The sequence below is a fragment of the Xiphophorus hellerii genome, chromosome 2 (genome assembly GCF_003331165.1).
Source record: "Xiphophorus hellerii strain 12219 chromosome 2, Xiphophorus_hellerii-4.1, whole genome shotgun sequence".
Taxonomy (NCBI): domain Eukaryota; kingdom Metazoa; phylum Chordata; class Actinopteri; order Cyprinodontiformes; family Poeciliidae; genus Xiphophorus; species Xiphophorus hellerii.
Window position 1 is genome coordinate 18061781 of NC_045673.1, and position 23345 is coordinate 18085125.

The 23345-nt window shown below is 41.0% G+C and overlaps 1 protein-coding gene across 1 annotated transcript; it reads left to right on the forward strand.

The window, feature by feature from the left end:
- Positions 1–514: 514 nt before the first annotated feature.
- On the forward strand, positions 515–23345 carry tshz3a (teashirt zinc finger homeobox 3a). Its single transcript, XM_032547581.1, is given in 4 exon segments — positions 515–948; positions 19201–19757; positions 19759–20643; positions 20645–23345. Coding segments are annotated over 4 exon segments (3339 nt in total). The 5' UTR covers positions 515–908; the 3' UTR covers positions 22502–23345.

The window sequence follows — 23345 nt, forward strand, 5'->3', positions numbered from 1 at the left end:
TGGGTATTGAGAAAATCTGTTTCAATTACCCCTCATGATGACTTCTAATTTTTTTTTTTTTTTTACCAAATTACCTAATTTCCTAAATAGGAAATTATACCTATTGGGTAAGTTTGGACAGTCTTTCAGTAACTCTTTCAGCTATTTAATGCCATTGATTTGTTACAACTTGCATATTTTTTTTCTAGGATAGAGACATATATGAGAACCTAATATGCATTAAAGGTTCTGCTGAAAATAAAATATTTATTTATATATTTTTTTTAAAAAATCTGCAGCATCTTCCCGCATGGCAGTTAAAAATAACCTAACAAATGTGACCTGCAACTGCATTTTACATAAAATGATCTCGATAGTTGGTGTTTTTGCAGCACTCCTTCTGCTGTGTGTGTGTTAAACTAACAGTTTGAGCTGCTGATCGCATGAAGTCAGAGGTAGGTGGACGCCTGTGTGAGGTGTCCGCCCCTCTCTGAGAAGTAAAGAGTTAACGGAGCGGTGGGTTTGCCCATTCTCCCGCTGTGAGTGACGCGATCATCTCTCTTATCCCTCAACTTTGTCTGTTGCCAGACCAGGCAGCCGAGGTGGACGCTGGCTATCACCGCTGACATTCTGATCGCGTTCGCTACGAATGATCACAACAACAACAACAACAACAACAACAAACATCTATGATCCGCTCCCAGGTTTATTTATTCCCCTCGTTTTACATCCCCTTCCTTCTGGCTGCGATGATTTTTAGTTTCCCTTCCTGTCGGACTCTCCGATGTTGTGCAGTCTACAACACGAAGGCGTAAATCTTTTTCTGATTAGAGGTGGATCTTCCCGGATACGGCGAGGAGGTAGCTGTATGAAAGAATAAGAAAAAGAGCAGAAAAAGAAGACTTTTGGAGGAAATCGCCACCCAAAAAATGCCACGGAGGAAACAAGAAGCGCCGAAGCGCGCAGCAGGTATGTGGATCCAACTACATAAAAGCGCCTAACACCAGGTTTACGATGTTTTGTAAGGCTCACTTTCCAGTCACTGCATTTCCGTTTCCACTTTATGGCTTTTGCTCTGTCTGACGATGCGCCCTGGCACTTTTGGCCACTGTTGTGAAAGCTCGTAAAGGCTGTCACCTACCTTTTTCTCAAAGCGGATAAACAGTTTTAAGCATAGCGTTATGCGTTTCTGTGCTACAACTCGGATACATATGCTGCCGGAAAGTTTCGCCCCCTGTTTACAACTCAAACTATTCATGTATATCCAGTAAGAGCGTTATGTTTGATGGTGATTGTTTGAGGCGTGTCATAAAGCGGAGCATGGAGCTTCGTGCGCATTTTGGTGGAAGTGCATAACTTCTTTTCATGCGGTGAGAGAAGATGAGGAAAATGTACCTCAAAGGGTTTTTTTTCCCCCTCCCTCATTTTGGGAAAAGATAAACAATCTGCGTGCGGACAATGGGAGTTTCGTGGGCTGGAAGGAGCCACAATCGACAGTTGCCATGTCTGATTTGACGGTTGATTGATTGGCTGTCATGCGGCTTTGATCTGATCCTTCCCGATTTGCATCAGAAAATCACTTCCAACCATGTGCTGCGGGCCCCTGACGTCACGTTTAGACCACTTTGAAAGGGCCTGTGTACTTTTTACTTACCGTGACACGCACGCACACTAGTTTGTGTTTTTGTCCTTATTGGAACTTTCTATTGAATTCCTGTAATTTTAGTAACCTCATTTGTACCTAATCTTAGCGCCATCCCTAAACACAATCCACACTTTGACTCTAAAAAGGACGAGCCGCTGAATATTTAGGGCTTCATGGTAACTTATCCCGAGAAGGTATTATAGCAGCGAAGGTTCTAACAATGTAACAAATACAAGTATGCTCAGTTTGTATCAATGATGATGAAGTGACTCATGAAAAGTGGAAGAATGGGAGGGGGCAAAGTGGTTCCACAGTAAGAAATCATACACACGCTTCAAAAAAAAAAAAGAAAAAAGAGCACATCACACTCACTTGTTCACTTTGAACACTCACAGTAACAGGCATACAGTGGGTAGAGGAGGCGGGAGGAGTGGGTTAGGGGTTGTAAAAGGAGCCGTGTGCTATGTAATGGAGGGGAGGAATGGGTTTGCTCTGTCAGACTGGGCCGTCACAACGGCTTTGTTTCATGTTTGATTTAATTGTCTCTCCCCTGACAGGCCCATTCATCAATGGCTTTAATGGTCAATCAGAGACAGGCTGAGTGAGTGCTCCCATTCTGTTTAGCCATAAGCTGGCCTGGGCTTTTATTTCATCAAAATGCCCCAGCCCTAATGTACATGCTCACTGGCTCAGAGTGGCCGCGGGGAGCACATAAAGAATGACTGAAAGCTTTCTGATTTCAGATCAGTGAGAAGGATGTTTTTTTTTCTTTCTTCTTCTTCTTCATGTCCTCCTCTGCTCTCCACTCTCTCCTCCCCTCCGCACTGCTGTTTCTCTGTTGACGAAAGAGAATAAAAGGCTGTAATATAGATCGTTTTGTGTTTTTAGAAAACAACTTTTTCTCCCTGCAACCACGCTTCTTTGTTCATTCATTCATCTATTCATTTCTTCATTTTTTCATGCTCCCCTTCCACCCCTGTCAGTCAGCCCGTGCAGCTGCAAGTTATAAAGTTGTCAACTGTTCAGTGGCACACAAAGGGTGATGATGAATTGATTGCAGCACAGAGCATGGTGATAGAGAGAGCAAAGAAAAGGATGACAGATGATGGGCCTTGATTAGGGACTTAGGGGGAGAGTCAGCCCACTGCAACCTTGAGACTTGCATGAAAAATCTACACACGCCCCAACAACACATACACACACATTCAGCTTTGCTTGCTCATTGTCTCTCAAACACACACACACGCCTGCACACAAACACACAGCTTCTCCCTCTTTCTCTTTCCTGTCTGAGAGGGCTTCTCCCTCCACAGTAGAAAACTTGTTTTGCCTGCTTCATTAGCGTTGGTCCAATTAGCCGTGAGGCTGATGGAGTCCTGACAGGCCCTGTGATTGGAGATGACAAGCTCGGGGTGCCCGGCCCAATGAGGTTTGCCACCACTTTGATGTAATCAACTTGATATTACACAGAGCTGCTCGCCTTTGGTTGTGCTGTAACTCAATTTTCTGCTGCAGGTGACAAATGGGCCTGCGTACCTGGGTCAGGTCTGAGTGCTCTTAACAACCGAGGGCGGCTGGCCACGTAAACAGCCGAGAAAACATGGGAGAGGGAGAGTTTTCCCGACTGTAGAAACGCAGAACGCCTTCCTTTGTGGCGGGCGATTAGCTTTACCTCGAGTTCAGGGCCTGAAGCCATTGAATCAGCTAAAGCATACTCTGTTGACTTAACAGGAAGCCAGCAGCAGCTTTACGACAAGTAGGCAAAGACTTGGATATTCAACTAAAGCGTCCGAGAGGTAGGGAAGAACGGGATGTGAACTAAGACTTTTTAGTTCAAATATTTATTTTTAACACCTTTAACGTCCTTGCGACAAATGAGGACTTAATTTATTTTAGCATGTGTTTGATATTTTTTTACATCACTGAAAGGAGCCATAGTTTAAAGTTAAACCTCAACCAATAGATGGGGTATGTTGTGACAGATGGAAGATTGCAATGCTTAATAAAATACAATATCTAAATGTAAATCATTCAGTCCAATTGGAACTCATCTGCAGTTTTCTTATATATATTTATATATGGGAGTCTGCCAATATAGGTTAATGCAATTTGTTGTATGAAAACATACTGAAAAAAACAAAGTCCTCATTTGTCACGAGCACATTAAAGATGTTAAATATATATAGTTAAAAATTATAAAGCTTCTCTCCTTCTTGGACAATTTAGTTTAATAAGCCATATATATATGGTATATATATGTATAAACCATATATATATATATATATATATATATATATATATATATATATATATATATATATATATATATATATATATAAACCATATATATATATGTGTGTGTGGTGTGGGTGTGTGTGTGTGTAGGGGTGTACATATGTGTGTATATATGTGTATAATTGAGAAAATACCGTCTGAATTTATAACAGTAATTTTAATACAAAGACTACAAAACCATTTAAATTAAGGAGTTTTTCCTGCTCTATAGAGTAGCACAAGTGTGACACGTTAACATTTGCTGCTTAATTAGTCCGGTCAGTTGTATGGTGTCGGTTGTGATTTTTACACAGTGCCTTATGAGGTTATGTTGTATGATGTTTTTTAATTTTTGTTTTTGTTTTGTTGTTTTTTTTCCTGTGAATATTTCTGGGCAACAAATCAATCATTTTTGAAGGTGAGGGAAAAGTGTCGGACTGTTTTCCCAGCCAGCTGACTGCCAGTGCCCAGCAACAGGTGAAGAGGCACAACAGTGCTTTACTCTATGCTTCAGATAGTCAGAGAAAACTGCAGCCAATTTCTCTGACATGACATTAAAATGACGTTACAAAATACCTGCAGTACGATAGTGGATAGTGGATAGATTATGATGTCATAACTTTTTAAAATCTTGCAACTTTTAACTTTTAGTCCATTCATACTTATAACTATAAAAATGGTTTATTTATGCTAATGTTTAAAGTGTGAGGTTTGGTTGTGATAAAAACCTACCATGCAGAAAAAAAAAAAATTGCTATGCTGAAACACTTTTCTGCAACTCACTTTGAATTTAAGTGGAAGCTGCCAGACAGTTTGCTAATGTTCTTTACACACTGTCTTAACTAGGTCTGTTTACAAATAGCGCTGTATAATAACCCCCCCTTATTTTTTATCGGAAGCTTCAAATACTTTGTTTCTGTGATTTTGAAAATTGTTAACATCCCGCAACAGTTTTCTTTTTCTACATGGTCAGGGATGCAGCAGGCAGATTGGCCCCCGTCTTTTATAAGCTGTAGATATGAGTGTGCATCTAAATTGGCACTTATTCTCAATTTGTGGGGGATGTGTGCGTGTGTGTGTGTGTGTGATTTGGTTCTATCCATGAAAGGCATCATGACTGTAGTGTATCTGTTGGAGTCTGGCCTTAATCCTGTGAAACCTGTGGGCTTTAAGTTTTCTGTCACTCCATCTGTTTGTCTTAGCGCATCACTAGTGCAACATAAGAACAGCACATGCCCGGTTAGATTGTGACAGCCTGATATGCAGTGTTAACACCAGGCATGAGCACTTATGAGATCCTTACAATTTTATAATCCTAGGTAAGAATACTACAATTTTATGAAAGGGATGTGATATGTAGTATTAAAATTTTATCATGAGACTTTGTTCTGTTTTATGCAACAACTATTAAAGTAATATCACTTTACACGGTCAGAGCCTCACAAATGCAGGTACTGCTCTAAAACAAAGACCTACCTACTATAAAATGTGTCACTTTAGTACATCTGTTACTTCAAGTAGTATAACGTACCACTTAGCTACCCACAATAATTGTGTTCAATTATCCATCCATCCACTTTCTATACCAACTTGTCCATGTAGTGTCACAGAGGATGGTGTCTATCTGTAGTTGTCATTGGGCAAGAGGTATACCTTGGGCAAGTCGCCAGTCCATCACAGGGCAACACAGAACCCAACAACCATGCACAAATACAGTCACACCTGAGGTCAATTTATGGTAGATTGACTGTAAATTAGCCTAACAGACACGTTTGGACTGAGAGGAAGACAGAATACAGTGAGCCCACACATATGCGTGGAGAACTTGTGTTGTTCCAATGAATCGTCAACCAGTTGCATGCAGAAAGACCCTAGGCCAGGTTTTCAATCTAGGATCTTGCTGCAAACCAAGTGTGCAACTGACTGTTTCACCATGGAGCCGGTATTCAGTCATGATACGGTAATTCATGTAGCCAACAGTCTACTTTTTTCTCAAGCAGCAAAAGTAGGAGTTGCAAACACTATTAATTTATGTTTAGTAAAATATATTAATGTCATTCTTTTTCACGATAACCCTAAATGATACAATAACCTACATTTACCTTTACATGTAAAGTAGAGCGATGGATGGCTGAGTTGGTGGGGTGCACACACCTCATGTGCTTCTGGGTCATTTGCTGCATTTAGTGTACAATAAAGGCAACTAGAGCCTAGAAAATCTTTTTTTTTTTTTTTTTTTTTGTTTACCCCTCCAGGGGGTCTTTCGTGGGCGCTAGTGTCCCTTATATGATAGTGGGCTGACAGGAAACGGGGAAGGAGAGGGGGGAAGACATGCGGCAAACGTCGTCGGGTCCGGGAGCCAGAACCCGCGACGGCCGCGTCGAGGACTCAAGGCCTCCAAATACGGGTCGCGCTAACCGCTACAGCCACCACGGCACGCCCAAGAAAATCTTTTTTAAAAAAAACAACATAAAATTGTATTTTGTGGATTATAAGTGTTTGTTATTGTTCCATTCATTCAGAAGCAGTCATATTCCTACAGCTGCTACAATAATGTAACATTAATTATTTAAAATGATACGACAATGTAATTTGAAAAAAATATTTTGATTCATAGACTTTAACAAAGACATAAAATAATCACCACTAAAGTTACTATAGTTCAAGTGTTTTTTATTTTCAGAAAATTTTGCTTTTCAAGTTCTTCATAGAATAAACCCAAGCTGATATTATCCTGTTAATTGGACGAGCATGTACCTTAACAGACATACCACTCAAGTTGAAATGTTAAAACAGTGCTGACTAATTAAAGAGTGATGTCTGGCATTCCTATAGTTAGTTTTCACGTCATGACTTTGTGGGGTTTTTTTATTTCAAAACTGGAAAATGTTTATGCACAGCTAAATTTGCCTTCTATCAAAGCAAGAACCTTCTATCAGCCAGTTGATTAATAGGTGGGAGTGAGGCAACCCTGCGTTACTCTATTTCTGCTTTTTCTGGAAACAGAAACTTTCCAAAACTTCAATAGAACCGATAACTGACTCTTACATATCTGGCACTAGTAACGATGCAAACCTTTACAACCCGTGTTACAGATGCCTGCACACATGTTGTGACTTTGTCGTAAAGCAGGTGAAAACAGGTATTCTTCTTTCATATGTGTCTGCCTTTCTGTTTAAGTTTGGAAAGCATGTCCTTACGGAAGCAGCAGGGGAGCTGCAGTTTGGACATAATTGCTGGTTGACAAGTCCACCAGTATCGTCTGAGAACTCCAACAACAATTTGCCTCTGCTTGTTTGCAGGTGTTAGAGCGAGGCAAATGGTTTGGCCTTGCAGGCCTTGTTGCTAATGAAAGGTTCTGCAGCCGGATTCCGTTGAAGTTAAGTCACGTCTGTGATCTATGTGTCTGATAAGTGCATACCTAATGAGGCTGTGAGCCCCAGTGAAAGGAGGAGGATGGCTGACGAAGTGTTTCCCACAGGTATTGACAGACGCCTTTTTTTGTTTTTAACTGCGGGCCTCTACTCCATAAATCCTGCCTGTGTAATGATAACAGTGCCACCCTGCCAGCAAGTGACTGAAAGAGAGACTTTAGCAGAAAAAAGAAGAAGGGCACGAGGGGGGGAGGAAGTGGAGGAGGAGGCAGTGGCGGTGGGGATGATGGTGGGGGAGTGGGGGCGGTAAAATGGGCCTTCTCTCCTTTTTAACACACACTTGGCAGATGTCAAGCCGTAGGGTTGGGCTCTCAGAGAGGAGTGTAAGTGGTGTAGTAGTGTCACAAATAGAAAACTGTTAGCCAGTCGCTCTTCCCTTTCAGCTTTCAGTGTGCTTTCAGCTGAGGTTTTCAGCAGAGACTGCTGTCTTGGCACCGACTCGGTGGCTTTGTAAAAATAGTCCCACCGCTCTTGTGATGGATGCAGCTGCACTGTGGCGACAATTGGGACAGGCTGGATCCCCACAGCCCCACCAACCCACCCACCCACCTTTTTCCTCTAAGAAGTGAGAGAGCGTCAGAGCCTGGTGGGATGTGTGCTCTTTTTTTCGGGGAACCTGAGCTGCTCCGTTCTTTAGGGGTCCTGAAACCCAATCCACGAGGAGAATAGGCCGGCCATGCCAGAGAGCCGATTTCCTTTTCAACAGAGTCATTTATCACTGACCCACCCTTCGCTTCTGACACGGTGACGTGTGTCATTTATCAAACAGGCTTTACCAGATACACACAGAATGGAGGTGGATAGGGGGCAAAGAGGAAGAGAAAGAAAGAGGAAAGAGAGGAAAAACAAGACAGGGATTGGACTGAAAGAAACCACTGAAAAAAAAACAGCCCTAAAAGTTAAGGAACGGAGAGTGAGGTATAGAGTTGGGAAAGTGAGAGATAAACTTTTGTTTGTATGCGCTTGAGTGATTTTCCAGGAAACAGTGAGTTCTCCTGAAACCCTTGAGGAGGAGTGTTTGGGAGGGGGAGATTTTTTTCAGATGACAGGAAGGATTGAGTTACACTGAGCTGCGTCTTGATGAGTGACAGAATGTTCTTCCATGACACGTCGCAAGATGTCTCAATAAAGGGGAGAAATATGTTTTGTCGGTGTACGAGTCCGACAAATGTGAAAGTGTTGTTTACTCATAATATATGTACGAAAGACACACACATAGAGAAGTACCGCAGATAGGCGTGTGTGTGTGTGTGTGGGGGGGTGTGTGCGTGTGTGTGTGTGTGTGTGTGTGCACATGAGGCCATATGGCGTCAATGTTTAATGTGTGTGCACTGCTCCCTGATGAACAGGGCTGACAGGTATCACTCATGCAGCAGCCTGGCCTTTAAATGAACCCGGGCTGCTCTGCTCTCCCGTGGCCCTAACAGGCTCTCTCCAAGATGGATGCTTCTTTAAAAATCAGATTAATGATGGATACCAGGCTTATAGCGCCATTTATCATGAAGAATATTATTTAGGCCGGCCGTGTATGGCTGTAACTGGAGAGCCAGGACGAGAAGAAGCAGGGTGGAAAGCCTGAGACAGACACTCACTGTGTGATGGATGGCTGAGCGCTCTCTGAGTGTTACTAGACACCAGTGCCGCAGCAGTAAGCCATAATCAGATAGCCCAGGGATGTTTATCCCGCAACTACACTACCCAGATTGCTTTGCCTGAGGGGTTGCTTTATGAAAGATAGACGGTCATTATCATCATCTTTTAAAAGTTGGTCAAATCTGGCATTGGCTGGTATTGGATTCTCGTGTTTTGATAAACAACAATCATTCCCACTGTTAAACAATTGATTATTACAGTCACACCGAGGACTAGACCTTCTTTCAATCTTGAGGCTACAAAAAGGACCTCATTTAGACAAGAGTCGACTTTAAGTTTGACTGGTGTAGACCTTTTAATTTGGTCTAGAATAAACCCAGTAAGCATAACCCAGAACTGTAAGAAAGCTTTGTTTGATTCAGATTGATGCAACCCTTTTTGAATCATGTGATGAAGGAATATGACAGTAATAATACCAGACTGCTCAAAACGAATAGAAAATTCAAGTTCAATCTATAATTTGTGCACCATGAAGTATACTGGTCTAGGGCTATGAGTATAGATGTTAGTAAATCAGAGGCCTAGAGTTTGAGCCCAACTCAATTCTTTTATAATGCTCATCATTCCTGGTTAAAACAGGTATATGTTTACAATTTTAATAAACATGTTCAAAATCACTTTTAGACCATATGTCGTTCCTTAACCCAGATATTTGTAGCCGATTGATAAACTTTGGTTTTAGACTGAAATTAGTCTAAAACTTAAAGAACTCAAAAGAAATTACATTGGACTATTAAAACAGTGTACATCAATAGGTTAGGGGTGGTGGTACATTACTTAGCATTACTCTATACTCTGTATAACTGACAAAAAAAATTCTCTTCACTTAAGCATCTCAATAAAATGAATGTCTAGTGATTATGAAACTTTTTTTTAAATCTTGGGATACCTTGATAACTGGCACATGATCCATTGTTGTGTCTAATGGAGAAGTAAAGGGTATTTTTGCAGGTATACATGTTTATAAAGATCCAGTGGAGGTGACATACATAATTATCTGTACGTTTCCATGTAGTTTTTCTAGAAAAATCCCAAGAACCATCGGATTCAGAAAGATATTTGATTGAAAATACAGTTAAAAGGTCAAGGCAAGGTTAGCTCTGCTGTTCTGAAAGAAAAGTGAAGGAAAAGAATGTTTTGTTTTTTGTCCTCTCCTTGTTCCCTTCTCTCTGCCTTCTACGTTGTCCTCCTCCCACACACTACAGTGATTTATGGTGACCATCCATCTTCAGCTTGCGTCCATCACCTCCTCGTTGCTAGGCGATCATGGCAGCAGCTGTGTGTTGTAGGAGGGATTTAGTTGTCCTGCTCCTCAACCCAAGTTTATTCTCTCCTTTCCCGACCTTTTGTTGGCCCAAGATTCAGCTTTGAGCTTAGTGCTCATTTAACTTCCAGGTTTTTTTTAGCAGAAGAAGCCGGTCAGCTATAGAGCTGAACTCCCCTCAGAACCTTTTTGGATTTGAACACTTGCAGAAACTCATATACTACAGACTATAGACCATGATTTCATATCCAGTTTTAAAGCCTGGATTTTTTTTTCTTAATTTTGATGTGTTTAGAAATCTGTTGTTTTTGGAATTTGTTTAGTTTTTCTTGAATGTTTAACTGAGATTCTTTTATTGTACAAGTATTAAAGTTTGACAATCTCTTAGACACTTTACACAATGAACAACAACTGACTTATAGAGGTCTCTTTAAATTGGATGTCTGGCAGGACGGAAAAAGAATATTTTTTTCTTGTTAGTTTAAACTGTAGCCATAGATATTTTCTTTCTCTTCTGACTCCATATCAGAACAACGGTAATGTGAGTCTGATTCCTGTGTGTCCTGTTGTAACAGTTTTGCTTCAGACAGTTTTACAACTTCCTGCTCTCAGCTTAGAGCACAGGCAGGAGATCAGGCCGGTTTTAAACAAGCTTAGTTTAAACGATAAAACACTGTTGGTGGCAAAACAAGCTAAACATCACAACTGCTGATGGAGCAAACCCACAGGCTTTACTTTTCCCACAGCCTTTTCATTGCATGCAGTCTTGCAGTGTAATTTGATCTACAAGGAAACATTCAAGTTTGCCAGCTTTAATTTTCAAGGTGTTTACATTAATGCTTTAAAATTTGTTAGGGGTTTTATATTAATGTCTGCTTCCAGCTTCAGGTTGCACTCTGAATCATTTGCCCGAGGCAGGAATCTGGTACATGCAATAAATAAAAATCCCCAAAATTTATGCAGGTCCTGTGGTACTTATCCAAGCTTACCTAGTATACTCTTACTTAGGAGTCTCCTCCTTAATTTTCTACTAATTTTCCACATCACAGTTAGAAATTCTGGTGTTCTTGGACTGCTTATTTTCTTGGGCAGTTATTGAAACATGTATCGCCCCTGTGGTGTGCATTTAAACAATGCAATCCAACAATGTATTTATATAAAAGTGGATTTTTTTCACATTTAACAGAGATTTTTTTAAAAAACATAATTTGTGATTTTTGAAGCCTATTATTTTTGTGAAAACACAAAAAGATGTTCAGTGTCTTTTTTTCATTTGGACCACCTCACCTTAGAGTGGGTCAAGTGTGAATAGTGGAATATATAAACCGATCAAACTTGGAATGAACTGCTTTCCAGTGATTGCAGATGTTTTAAAATATACCTTGTATTTGAAAAGATATGTACTAAGATCTACCTAAATCTCTTTCTCTATTTATCTTTATGAAATAGCATTAAGTCTCTCTGCTTTATATCAGATCAGATTTTCTCAGTTCTTATTATTTCTAATAAGCTACATTATAAAACTTAAATAAAAATGCATACTGGTTTGAAAGCTCACAGAGCTTTGACCTAGAAATGCTTGAGAAAAGTGCACAAAGAGAGGTGGAAAGACGGAACACATTTTTGTCAAAGATAGAGTATCTCAGCAATATGTGACTGAAACATTGCCTTCTCTTTTAGTTGCTATATTGATGGCCTTGTTTGTGCACCTGTGGAAGAAGGTTGTGCAGATTTTGTGTTTGTTTACATTATATTTTATCACTTATTGTGGCTGCTTCAAACTGAGGCCTGATGCGTTCTGTGACCTCCTTCTCCTCTGTGTTGGAGTAAGTACCAGGAGGCCTCTATGTGTTCGTGACTTGTCTCCTGTCAGATAAACTGGATAAATTTTCAGGTCGTGGGGGTCTGTGTGTGCAGCTGGCAGCTTTGAGGTCCAGCCATAACACAACAACCAGCTGAGGGTTGAATCCATTCGCTTGTTCACTCTCTCTCTCTTCTCACTATGCGCACTGACAAGGTTCAGCCCTAAGCTTCGCCTGGGGCCAGAATGATCTCTCTGTTTTTCCCATCTCCCATATCACACATCCTGCACTACAATTGGCGGACACAATGTATTCACAGTGCCATCAGGGGGTAGGGAATGCACACAAATAAAACCTGACAAAGACGTCCATGATTGCCTGGAACAACACTGCGTGTATTAGCTGAATATTGTCGCTGAGTTATGAGCTGAGAACCTATAAAAGGAGAGGGGCACCATTCTCCTGGTCATCTCTAAAAAAGCGACTTATGTCAGAACATATTAATTTTTAAAGTGGCCACAGATCACCTGTTACAGTTTTTCTCATGGGACTTAAAGCCAGCTTGAAGGGATCAAAGGGAAAAGAAGGAGAGACCTAAGTTTGATTGAGTGTGGTACTTTGACACATGTGTACAAGGGAAAGGCATTTTAGGTATGTTACTGATCTGCTCCTGTTTTGACAGAATGGGGTTGTTTTAGACTAAATTTTTCTAATCTATTTAAAGAGTTTTAGACAGCTAAGAAACTTGAGAGAAACTACAAAGCAGATTTCTTTTTCTTTTTTTGTTTTTCATTTGATTGAGACTGAGGTGGCTTCCTGTCCTGTAATGTTCCTGAGCTGTTTCCTGTCAGTAAGGGCCCCCCACAGAGGACTGGTGTTGGTTCAATGCATCCAACGTCCAGCTGAAATATTGTACGCATGTCAGGACAGATATGTCATGCTGTGATAGTTTTAGTTATGGTACTTCTTTCAGAGTTAGTCTTTTGAGAATACTGATTGACAAAAATATCCCAAAAGAAGCTAATTTCTTCTTTTCTTTTGATGCCAAGCAATAATAAACCATATCCCCTTTAAAATAACTTCACATTATCCAGAAGACGTGTTATGTTTTCTTGCTAGGTTTTATTGTTGCTGCCGTTCTCCTAATGTAAGCTCAAAGAGAACACCTAGTGGGACTACTCCCAGTTTTCTGTCTAGACTCCAAAAACATACACTTATACAACCGACTCACATTACTTGTACAGTAACATTATGCTCTATATTTGTAAAAAGTAGTACTTTTGTACTTTCTAAGACTAATTTCTGATCGCCAATGTTTCTAAAGCTTCGACCCAGGAATACTAATTTCAGCCAATTCCAATTGCTATTAGAAACTAAGGTTGCTGCAAAATATTTTTATTCTTTATTTCTTTCCATTATTGGTCATTACTTAGAGAAGCAGAGTAATCCTTCTCTAAGTAATGAGAAGCATTACTTAACTTCTCATTAGCTTTTAGCTTTTCTAAAAGCTAATGAGATAAGAATATAATAGCTTAGTTATTAAAAAAAAAAAACAAAACATTTTATGTATTTCTTAAGACATAAAAAAGTATTTTAAAAGTTTTTAAGACTTTTTTATGTCTTAAAGAAGTTCACACATTTTTTAAGACATAGATCAAGGGATGATGGAATGGACATTTTTGACATTTTAAGGTGTAGCAGTTAGTGCGGCTGGCATGACTAAAACAGTAGTCTTCATGTGTATATCTTCATAAATGTATTGGCAGCAGGTTTCATAAGCACTAAAAAATAAAACAGAGCAGCTGTATTGTACTGCATTCAGCCTTCTTGTTATCCTGTTATCTGCTAAAAGTCTTGTTCCCTCTTGCTCTCTCACTGTCCTGAATTAAATTAATCAGAATGTAGTTTCCTTTTCAACTGGTTCCTTGCACTTTAATGCTTTCTTTGACTTAAGTTTTAATCTTCTCATTGATAACAACAGATAGCAATGCGTGAGCCATTCTTTCACAACAATAGCACACACACAAATTGAAAAGTGTTGTTATTGTGAGATGGTACATCTTTCATGTGGTGTGTTCACTGTCTGAGAAAGTATCACTTTTTTTGAGTTGTCATCGTCAGGTCAGATTAAATTTTAAACCAACAGGTTCTGCACTTAGCTGATTTCTCTGTGTACCTCATGAGTTTTTTAACTGAAAATATTATTTCATGTTTTCAAAAAAAGGCATCCATATATTCATAACAAGTGCTGCTTTTATATTGTAGTAAAGCTATTTTAAGCACTTTTTTTTATAAATATGTTGCTCAAACCAGCCAAACCTTTCTTAGGGGAGAAAAAGCAGTAAAAATGAAAGATTGTATCTTTCGCACAAAGGACAACCCTTTCTGTTGTTTATGTTGCCTCTGGCAAGGTTGTGTTTTTGACCAAGCAATCATTTAGCTACGAGGGTCAGATGCAGGTACAGTTTCTAATGATACATCCTGTTTACCCTGCTTCTGTTGGGTGTGATCTGCCTCCCCAGACTGTTTTCCCAGCTGTGGAACATTCCTCTTGGTCATCAAGACGATTTTCAAAAAATAAAGGAAAACGGGTATTTAGTGATGGTGTGGTAAATATATTATTAGTTTGTTTTGGAAAGTTAAAAGTTTGAAAATGTGTTTTGGATGTTTTTGTTTCTTCTACATTGATGAGATACATCACAAGTGTGCAGATTTCTTTTCCAAGATGTCATGTGGGATTTTCTTTAATCACACAAGAACCGGGTTAAGATACAGCAACGGCAGAGTTTAAGACTTCCAGCAACCCTTGAAGAGAAATCCCAATATGACAGAGAGAAGGAGACAGACACTGAAAGCCTCCATGTCAGGGACAGCCACAGCACCTTCCTGCCTAATCACCCCCACCCCCTGCCCTCTCTGTTGTTCCTGGTCGTCAGAGCAGCACTGCAGTATTTCTATCAGATGATCTCTCCCTCCTCGTCTGCGGCCCTTATGTTTATGAAAATGATACTCCACAGGAATGCTTCCTGCATGCCAAGATGTCACTGTCTTTCCTCATCACTTGCATCTACGTGCATGTTCAAGTGAGTTTGTGTGTGAATGTGTATGGAAGTGGGGGTGATATAACTGACTAACTTTGTTTATAATTACTTGGCATGTATTTGAGGTTGAACCGTGTGCCTCTGAACATGAGACTTCCATATTCCGCAGCTTTTGTGTTTCGCGTGAATTTGTTGTTGCCTTTTCTTTTTCTGTGAGCGGCAACGGAGATGTTGATTGTATGAAAGTGCACCTCCTACCATTCTTACCCAACCCCACCCCAAAGGAATCATTCAGTGAACCTAATGATTCTTGCCACCACTACCCCACCCCAAACCCCCACCACCATGGCATCAGCTCAGTTTATCATTACAAGAACCCGCCACACATTCTTGCTTTCTTTTTCTCTTTCTCACACCCACACATTTAAACAACCACCAGGAAGACTCTGAAAACAGGCTTGCCCCATATGCTTAGATATCACTTATGGCTGCAACCAAGAGTATTGTTGTATTCAAAATATTCATAATTTATTCTAAGAGAGCCTCTATATTCCCATCACCTTTTATTAGCTTGATAAATCACCTCTGTTGTCAGTCAAGGCAGGGAGAATAATTGGATGTGGTTGTCGCCCTGTGTGATGGATTATCAGTCATTGGGGATTAAATTAACAGATAGTGCTCAGACATAATGGTTTTTGTTTTGCATTTTAAATTGCCTGGGAGCATGGTTTGACTCTAAAGGTTTTTATTGCTGGTCTTTTTGGACTTCTCTCTCTCTCCCTACCTTCAGTGCTGCCTGCTCTTCAATAACCCTATTGTCTATAAATTTAAAACAATTTCCACACAAAAATGGGAGTTAAAGTGGTTTCAGAATGTGCCTACAAGGTTTCACATGAAATATGATAATGAAATTCAGAAATGCACTCATCACAATTAAACCTTATGCTTATTTTCAGTCTGGGGTTTGTATAATGCTTTGTCTGGTGCTAAAACACAATTCTATTATTTTAAAACAAAAAAAAATTTTAAGCTGTGTTTAGTAATTGGCACTGTTAGCTTTAGCAAAGCAGCAGTTTCAGAGTGTATTCTCTCAAAACGATAGACTCTCGCTCTAACGCTGAGGTTTCAAGAAGACGTTCACATTATTAAAATCCATCGTGTTTCAAAGTAGACAAAGTCTGACAGCTTAAAAAGACAATGCAGACCAACTTTGCTGAACTCTGCTCAGATGACCTGTAATCTGGTCTAGTTATTTCTCTCTCTGTTGTTCCTCACATTTCAGTGGGCTACAATGCATTTTGTAGAAAAAATGATTCTTGTTTAAAATCGTTTCCAACATCTTAGTGCTTCCTCTCCTTAAAACGTGTTGGTGTTAACAACCTCACTGAGATTGAAAATATGCCAGTTTGTGAGCTCTTCACTCAGTAACAAAATCCATACCAAAGGGAGTTTTCAACATGACCATATGGCGCTCATATATGCCATTTACACAGACCTGGAACTGAGTTTCTGACTAGCTAATTACTGGTCATGATCAAGTATGTCAGAAAAGTATATGATTGTGATATTATTGCTGAAAACGGCTATGATGCTGATTACAATCTATCTTGCACAAGATCCTTACTTCGCAACATGAGCTTTAGTGTCTGAAAATATACATTAGGTGCGGGAATTAAGAGTTGTTTAAGTCCACCCAACTGACCAGATATGCAGATTGAGAGTGCATGACATTTTCTGTTTAATAACTTACCAAATATTCCAAGTCGTCCATTGAGATTGTGCTATTGCATTCACTAATATTGAAGTTGGGATTGAAGGTTTATATAATGCGTTTTTCTTGGGTCAAGAAGAATCCATTTTTTAAAAATCAGTTTCTTTTCATCTTTTGTTGAAATAAATCAAATGTCTAGCAATATACCAAGCTGTTTTTAATGCTATCTGACATTTATGACTAGCTTGTGAATACACAACAACCCAACATTCCTCAATTTTGGTTTTATAAATATTAGAAGGAAAAGTAAAGTGAGAGCAAAGAGGGCGGCAGCTGAACTCTATTTGCAGGGAGATATATCCCTTGTATGTTTCTCTGAGCATGAGCCGTTTACCTCTTCACCCCTTCTCCGTTCTTCCACTCCTCCCCTCCTTTCCCTTCTCTCCACGTCTGCATTATCATAATTGTGTCCAGAACATGAGGGGCCGGGGAAGTGATCATGTCATTTTATTTACACCCTGCTTGGCCCTTTTTACAAACGACATGCCACTGACTGCCAAGCGGACTGGGGCCCGACGACATCTTTTGATCAGGGCTGTCGGGGCCTATCAGCGGAGAATGGCAGGTAATGGATACCCAGTGACAAACCAAATCTCCGGGAGGACGGAGAGTGGGTCGCACCTGCCAGGTCTCCATTAGGCTGGCCTCACGGTAGGGCTGCCTGCTGACTGTGCCCCCGGGGTCCAAATCAGACCAGCGCCAGCCGCATGGCTGCCTTGAGATTGGCTGTTAGCACTGGAAATGAGAGTTATTTCAGCTATGACATTTTTGTTTAGACTGGAAATGTGTGTGGGGGTGGAGGGGAGGGCATGAAAGATTTAGTCACATAGTGTATTTGTGTTTGTGTGTGTGCGCCTGTTTAAGCTCAACTGTGTAGCTGATCAAACCATCTGAGTCCATATCCAGGGTTTTTTTTTCCCCCTAGCATTTGTCTTAGTTTACAATATTGTCCAAACGGCCTCAGACCTGTCCACAGGCCATCCACTATTTTCAGATTATTTGTTTTTTTTCCAACTTGAGCGGTTTTGTGAGTGAGGCTGTCAGGAAATGAGGTAGAGGGGGCTCGGGGGTGAGTAGTGGGTGAGTAGTGGCTGAGTTGGCGTTAGACGCGTAGACTTGTCGCCACGGGAAACACAGGAATCTGTGCGTGTTTGTATGAGGTACGCTTATTTGCGGACGCGTGCACACACTTATCGCTCCTCACGAGAGCTCTGGTCATTGACATGCAAAGTGACAAGCCGCTTATTTTCAGGTCAACAATCCTTTTTCTCAACTCCTGTATAAAGTCTTCACAGTATGATAAAACTATGTGAAAATATTACCACTTCTTTTTAACATGGTATCTATCAAAAATCCTAAAACGTATAAAAAATGGTCAAATTGCTATTATTTAAAAAAGTAAATAGACAAGTTTTCATACTGTTGCAAAATATTGTGTTCTTACAGTTATAACGATAGTACTCTAAAAATGTATTTTTGTGATTTTGAGCAGATGCTAAGCTCAATGTTTATGGCATCTAATTAAAAACAACTTTAAACCATATGAACTCTATGGTAGAAAATCTTACTCTTTTTGAAATCATAACTTTTTAAAACCTTGTACCAGGCCTACTAACTTCTTGCTTGAAATCTAAATAAATGTTTTTATTTTTCAAATTTCATCCTGTTATTTTAAGAACCTGTATGACTTCAGTCCACTTGACACACTGGGTTGTCTAGTTAACCTACCAAAATGTAATCGACAAAATTTTGACATCCCTCTCACTTCAACTTTTTTTAGAAAAATCCTTTTTGACTGTGTTCATGCGGGCGTCAGTCTGAATTTGTGTGTAATCAGAGAGAAGGCAGATGAAGAGGCGTCAGACATATTAACTGACAGATGGAGGTTGATCCAACTCATTTATTACCCCAGAGGAGAATGCCACAGTGAGATTGGGCTTCATTAATTTCAGATTTAGTTTTCATTTCAAGCTGTTGTGCCCTGAGATAAATAAAATGGTGCATTATGTTTTTGCCAAGATATTTCTTTTTTTGTTTTCCTCCAATAGAAGGAGTGTAAAGAGGGGAGGCATAAGTTCCATGTGGCTGGGGTAGTATATAAATACAGGCTCGCCTAGAGGAAAATAACACCTCAACGGTTGATGAGGTGAAATGGGATGACTGTAATTTCTCAGCTCAGCTTTAAAGGCTCCCACACAGATGGCTCATTTATCCCTGGGAGTCCTCGGGCACACATTGCAGGGAAACTTTTTCTCCAGTTATTCTAACATAGCATGTACTCTCCCTGCAATTTAACTCATCTTATTCCTTCTCCCTTTGTCTCCATTCTCCTTGCAGCTTACTCTCCCGAGGAGCTGGCAGAGCAGATTGTGGAGGAAGCCGAAGCAGGAGAACAGCCGTCGGTACCACAGGATGATGACCTTCCCATGAAAGAGGAATTTGTGGAGCAAAGTGTAGGGACTGCCAAGGAGCAGGCATGTGACCAGGAATCAGCTGAGGCCACAGAGCTCTCAGGACAAGAGATGGACAGTGAGTCACATGCAAGTGAAGCCAGTGATCGCCTCTCAGATTTTGAGAGTCCGTCCAGAAAAGCAGAGTCCAACTTGGTCCCAGCATCTTTGAATCCCGATGCCAAAACGCCTCCCATAGGCATGGACACATTAGAACAAATGAAGGCTATCTACTCAAGTTTCCTGACCAGCCCTTTGTGGTCACCACTGAACTTGAATTCCACACAACTTCAGACACAGTCCGTGGCTTCAACGGAGAAGCCAGCCCGCAGCAACAGCACTAGCAGCAGCAGTAGCTGCAGCAGCAGTAGCTTTGACTGGCATCAGTCTGCTGTAGCAAAGACCCTACAACAACACCCTCCTCAGAGCCGTCACTCTGCTCCTTACTGAGCCAAGCCTCTTTAGTACAGTCCAACTTCACAGGCAAAATCCAAAGCTGTTTGGCTCTATCTTCACTGGGGCTAGCAAATTTCGCTGTAAGGGCTGTAGTGCAGCTTATGACACTTTGGTGGAGCTGACCGTTCATATGAACGATACAGGCCACTACCGAGACGACAACCAGGACAAAACAGGCAGCGGTTCAAAGCGCTGGTCCAAACCCCGTAAGAGGTCCCTGCTGGAGATGGAAGGAAAAGAGGATGCCCAGAAGGTTTTGAAATGTATGTATTGTGGCCATTCCTTTGAATCACTCCAAGATCTCAGTGTCCATATGATTAAGACCAAACACTACCAGAAAGTGCCTCTGAAGGAGCCAGTGGCCCCAGTGGCAGCCAAAATCATGTCCTCTAAGAAAAGAGGACTTGTGGGTTTGGACCTCACCTCATCACGATCAAGAGAAGGAACCCCCAAAGCCAAAGCAGATCATAGTGAACTCTCACAGAAACCGTCCTCCAGCCCTTATGCTAATTCTAATCATCGATACAGCCACCAGAATGGTGCCAGCTATTCTTGGCAGTTTGAGTCTAATAAACTCCAGATCCTCAAATGCATGGAGTGTGGCAGCTCTTATAATACACTCCAAGAGCTGAGGACTCACATGATGGTAACTGGACATTACCTGAGGGTGTCCAGCTCGGTCGGTAAGAGAATTAAAGCAGTTCCCGAGGCCACCTCCCCTAGTCCTGGGAGAGTCACCACACCTACTGATCAAAAAGTCCAGTCTGTTCCACTTGCACCCTCCACCTTCTCTCCTCCACCTGTTCCAACCAACACAACTCCAGCCACCTCCCCTCCTCTGAAAGAGATCAAGAAAGAGGAGGTGGAGGAGGAAGTGCACCAAACTAGAGACTGATATAAATGAAAAGCATGTCATGACCACTGTTGGTAAAGAGGAAGACACTGAGGGAGAGGAAAAATATGGCATTTCAAAGTATAATTATCTTACAGAGGATGATCTGAAGGAGAGCCCTAAAGGAGGTATTGATATCCTAAAATCACTGGAAAACACTGTGACTTCAGCGATCAATAAGGCACAGAGCGGGAATCCAAGCTGGGGTGGCTACCCTAGCATACACGCAGCCTACCAGTTCCCCAGTGCCCTTAAGCTTCAGCAGGGCAACATAGAAAAGAATTCACAGATGAAGTTCTTGTTCAATGGAGGGGATGGGGCTTTGTCATCTTATGCTAAAAACCAACCTCTTATTTCCCCTCCACTAAGTCATTCTTCCCCCTTTCCCACTAACAACTTTCAAGCAATGGAAGATTTAGTGAAAAAGGTGACAGAAAAAGTAGCAAAGGTGGAGCAAAGGGTGAAGCAGTTGTCTCCAAAGAGGGAGAACCAGCTGTCCCCTTGTAGCAGTGAGGCTGGAGAATCACACAAGGGAGGAGTGGCTGACTCACCTCGAGAATGGAGAGAAGTTACTCCAGCCAATAGTGACCGGGGGAGCCATAGTGATAGGGCATCCCCAGCAACAGAACCCAAGAGGGACTCAGCAGTTAAATCTCCTTTTGCTTCCACACTAAGATGCAGCACCGCCATTATCACTGGTCACACTCCTCCCGAACAGCCCTTTGTCAACCCACTAAGTGCTCTTCAGTCCGTAATGAACATTCATTTGGGGAAAGCAGCCAAACCCTCTTTGCCAAATCAAGATCCCCTTAGCCTGCTTTCCAGGCTCAGCCAGAGCATGACTGAGAAGGCTGCAGTGGCTGCCTCCCCGTTACAGACCAAAAAACCAGAAAGTGTTGTCGATAATAGTTTTTGCCAGCCCAGTGATGACCAGCCTATTGACCTCACTAAAAGTAAAAATGATAAAGGAGGTTCTATAGTATCAGGCCCCTTAACACCCTCTTCTACAGGCTCCTCTGTCTCCCCCATCTCGCTTGTTACTCCTGCGAAGTTATCAGTGGTGTCTCCCTACACGTCCAGCAGCCCTCTGCATGAGAATGCATTGTCAGATATCTCAGACATGCTTAGAAACCTCACACAATCTCACCCTGTAGCAAAGCCTCCTTCACGGTCCCGTGCAGCCGAAAAAATTGAAGTCGTAGGCACTACACAAGATGAGGACGATGCATCTCTGCATGGCCATAAACGTAAGGGTCGTCACTCCAACTGGAACCCGCAGCATCTCCTTCTCCTGCAGGCCCAGTTTGCCTCCAGCCTGAGACAGACTTCAGAGGGGAAGTATATAATCAATGATCTCAACCCACAGGAAAGAATGCACATATCTCGCTTCACAGGACTTTCAATGACCACCATCAGTCACTGGTTGGCTAACGTCAAGTACCAACTAAGGAGAACGGGCAGAACCAAGTTCCTCAAGAACCTTGACTCTGGTCAGCCTATATTCTTTTGTAGTGACTGTGCCTCTCAGATCCGGACCCCAACAGCGTATGTGGGCCACCTGGAAGCCCATCTGGGCTTCAGAGTCAGGGATCTGGCCAAGCTATCTCCCAAACAGACTGTAAGGGACACAAACACTCTCACTGAGAAAGTAGCGCCCTTGGATTCCTTCCTTTTGCCACAATCTCCTGATGACTGCAGCAGTAATGGAGCTGTGTTCAGCTGCCAGCTCTGTGTCCGTAAGTTCGCCACTAAGCACGCCATCAAGCTTCACCTCAGCAAGAGCCATGGAAAGTCTCCAGAGGACCATCTGCTATATGTTTGTGAACTAGAGAAACACTAAATTACTTGTAGCACTAGACATACTGGAAAATGTATGTAAAAAGACTGCTAAAAACAAAAATCTTAAAGAGAATCTCCAAAATTTTGGATAACACATGAAGACATCATTAACTAGTGTTTAAAAAGGTTAGCACAATGTGTTTACCTTAGTTTGGCCTACAAACATTTCTTTATATTTCAAGACATTTATTTCACATCAAAGTATACTGTAGCTCAAAGATATATGGCTTCCTTTGTTTGCATTCACCTTCAAAAATGTGTAACAATGCAACAAATCTTTTGACTAGAAAAGAAAAACAGTTGACTTGAAACTTATAAAACATAATGTATTTATTTTGTATTTTGGAAGTAAGAATTTGATCTGGTGGTAGACTGCATGTTTTACTGTTACATTTGTACAGTCCTGTCTTGTCAAAAGTTAAAAGTTCCCTTTCAGATTAAGCATTTTTAACACCTTAAAGCAGCCAAATTCCTGGGAAAGCTCCTTAAAAGGATCTGCCAAGCAGCAGAAGTTCATCACTTTTCTATTGTTATCAATTATATTTGCTGATTGTAAAATCTGCCTTATTCATCATTACTGAGTAGGGAGCACTTAAAATCCAGGTTTGTGTAAAAATGTACATATATTGTGTAAGCTTACAATTTGCTGTTTAAATTATGCATACTTGTTATATTTCCTAATTTAAGAGGACTATGACTATCCACTGGTGCAGAGCCTTTGAAGATTAAAAGGACACTGTTTTGCACAATAGTTTTATAAATGTTATTTGATATAAAAAGACACAATACAGATATGTTGATGCCTTGTGCTTCTATTATTAAACTGAATTAACTGCTGAAAAAAA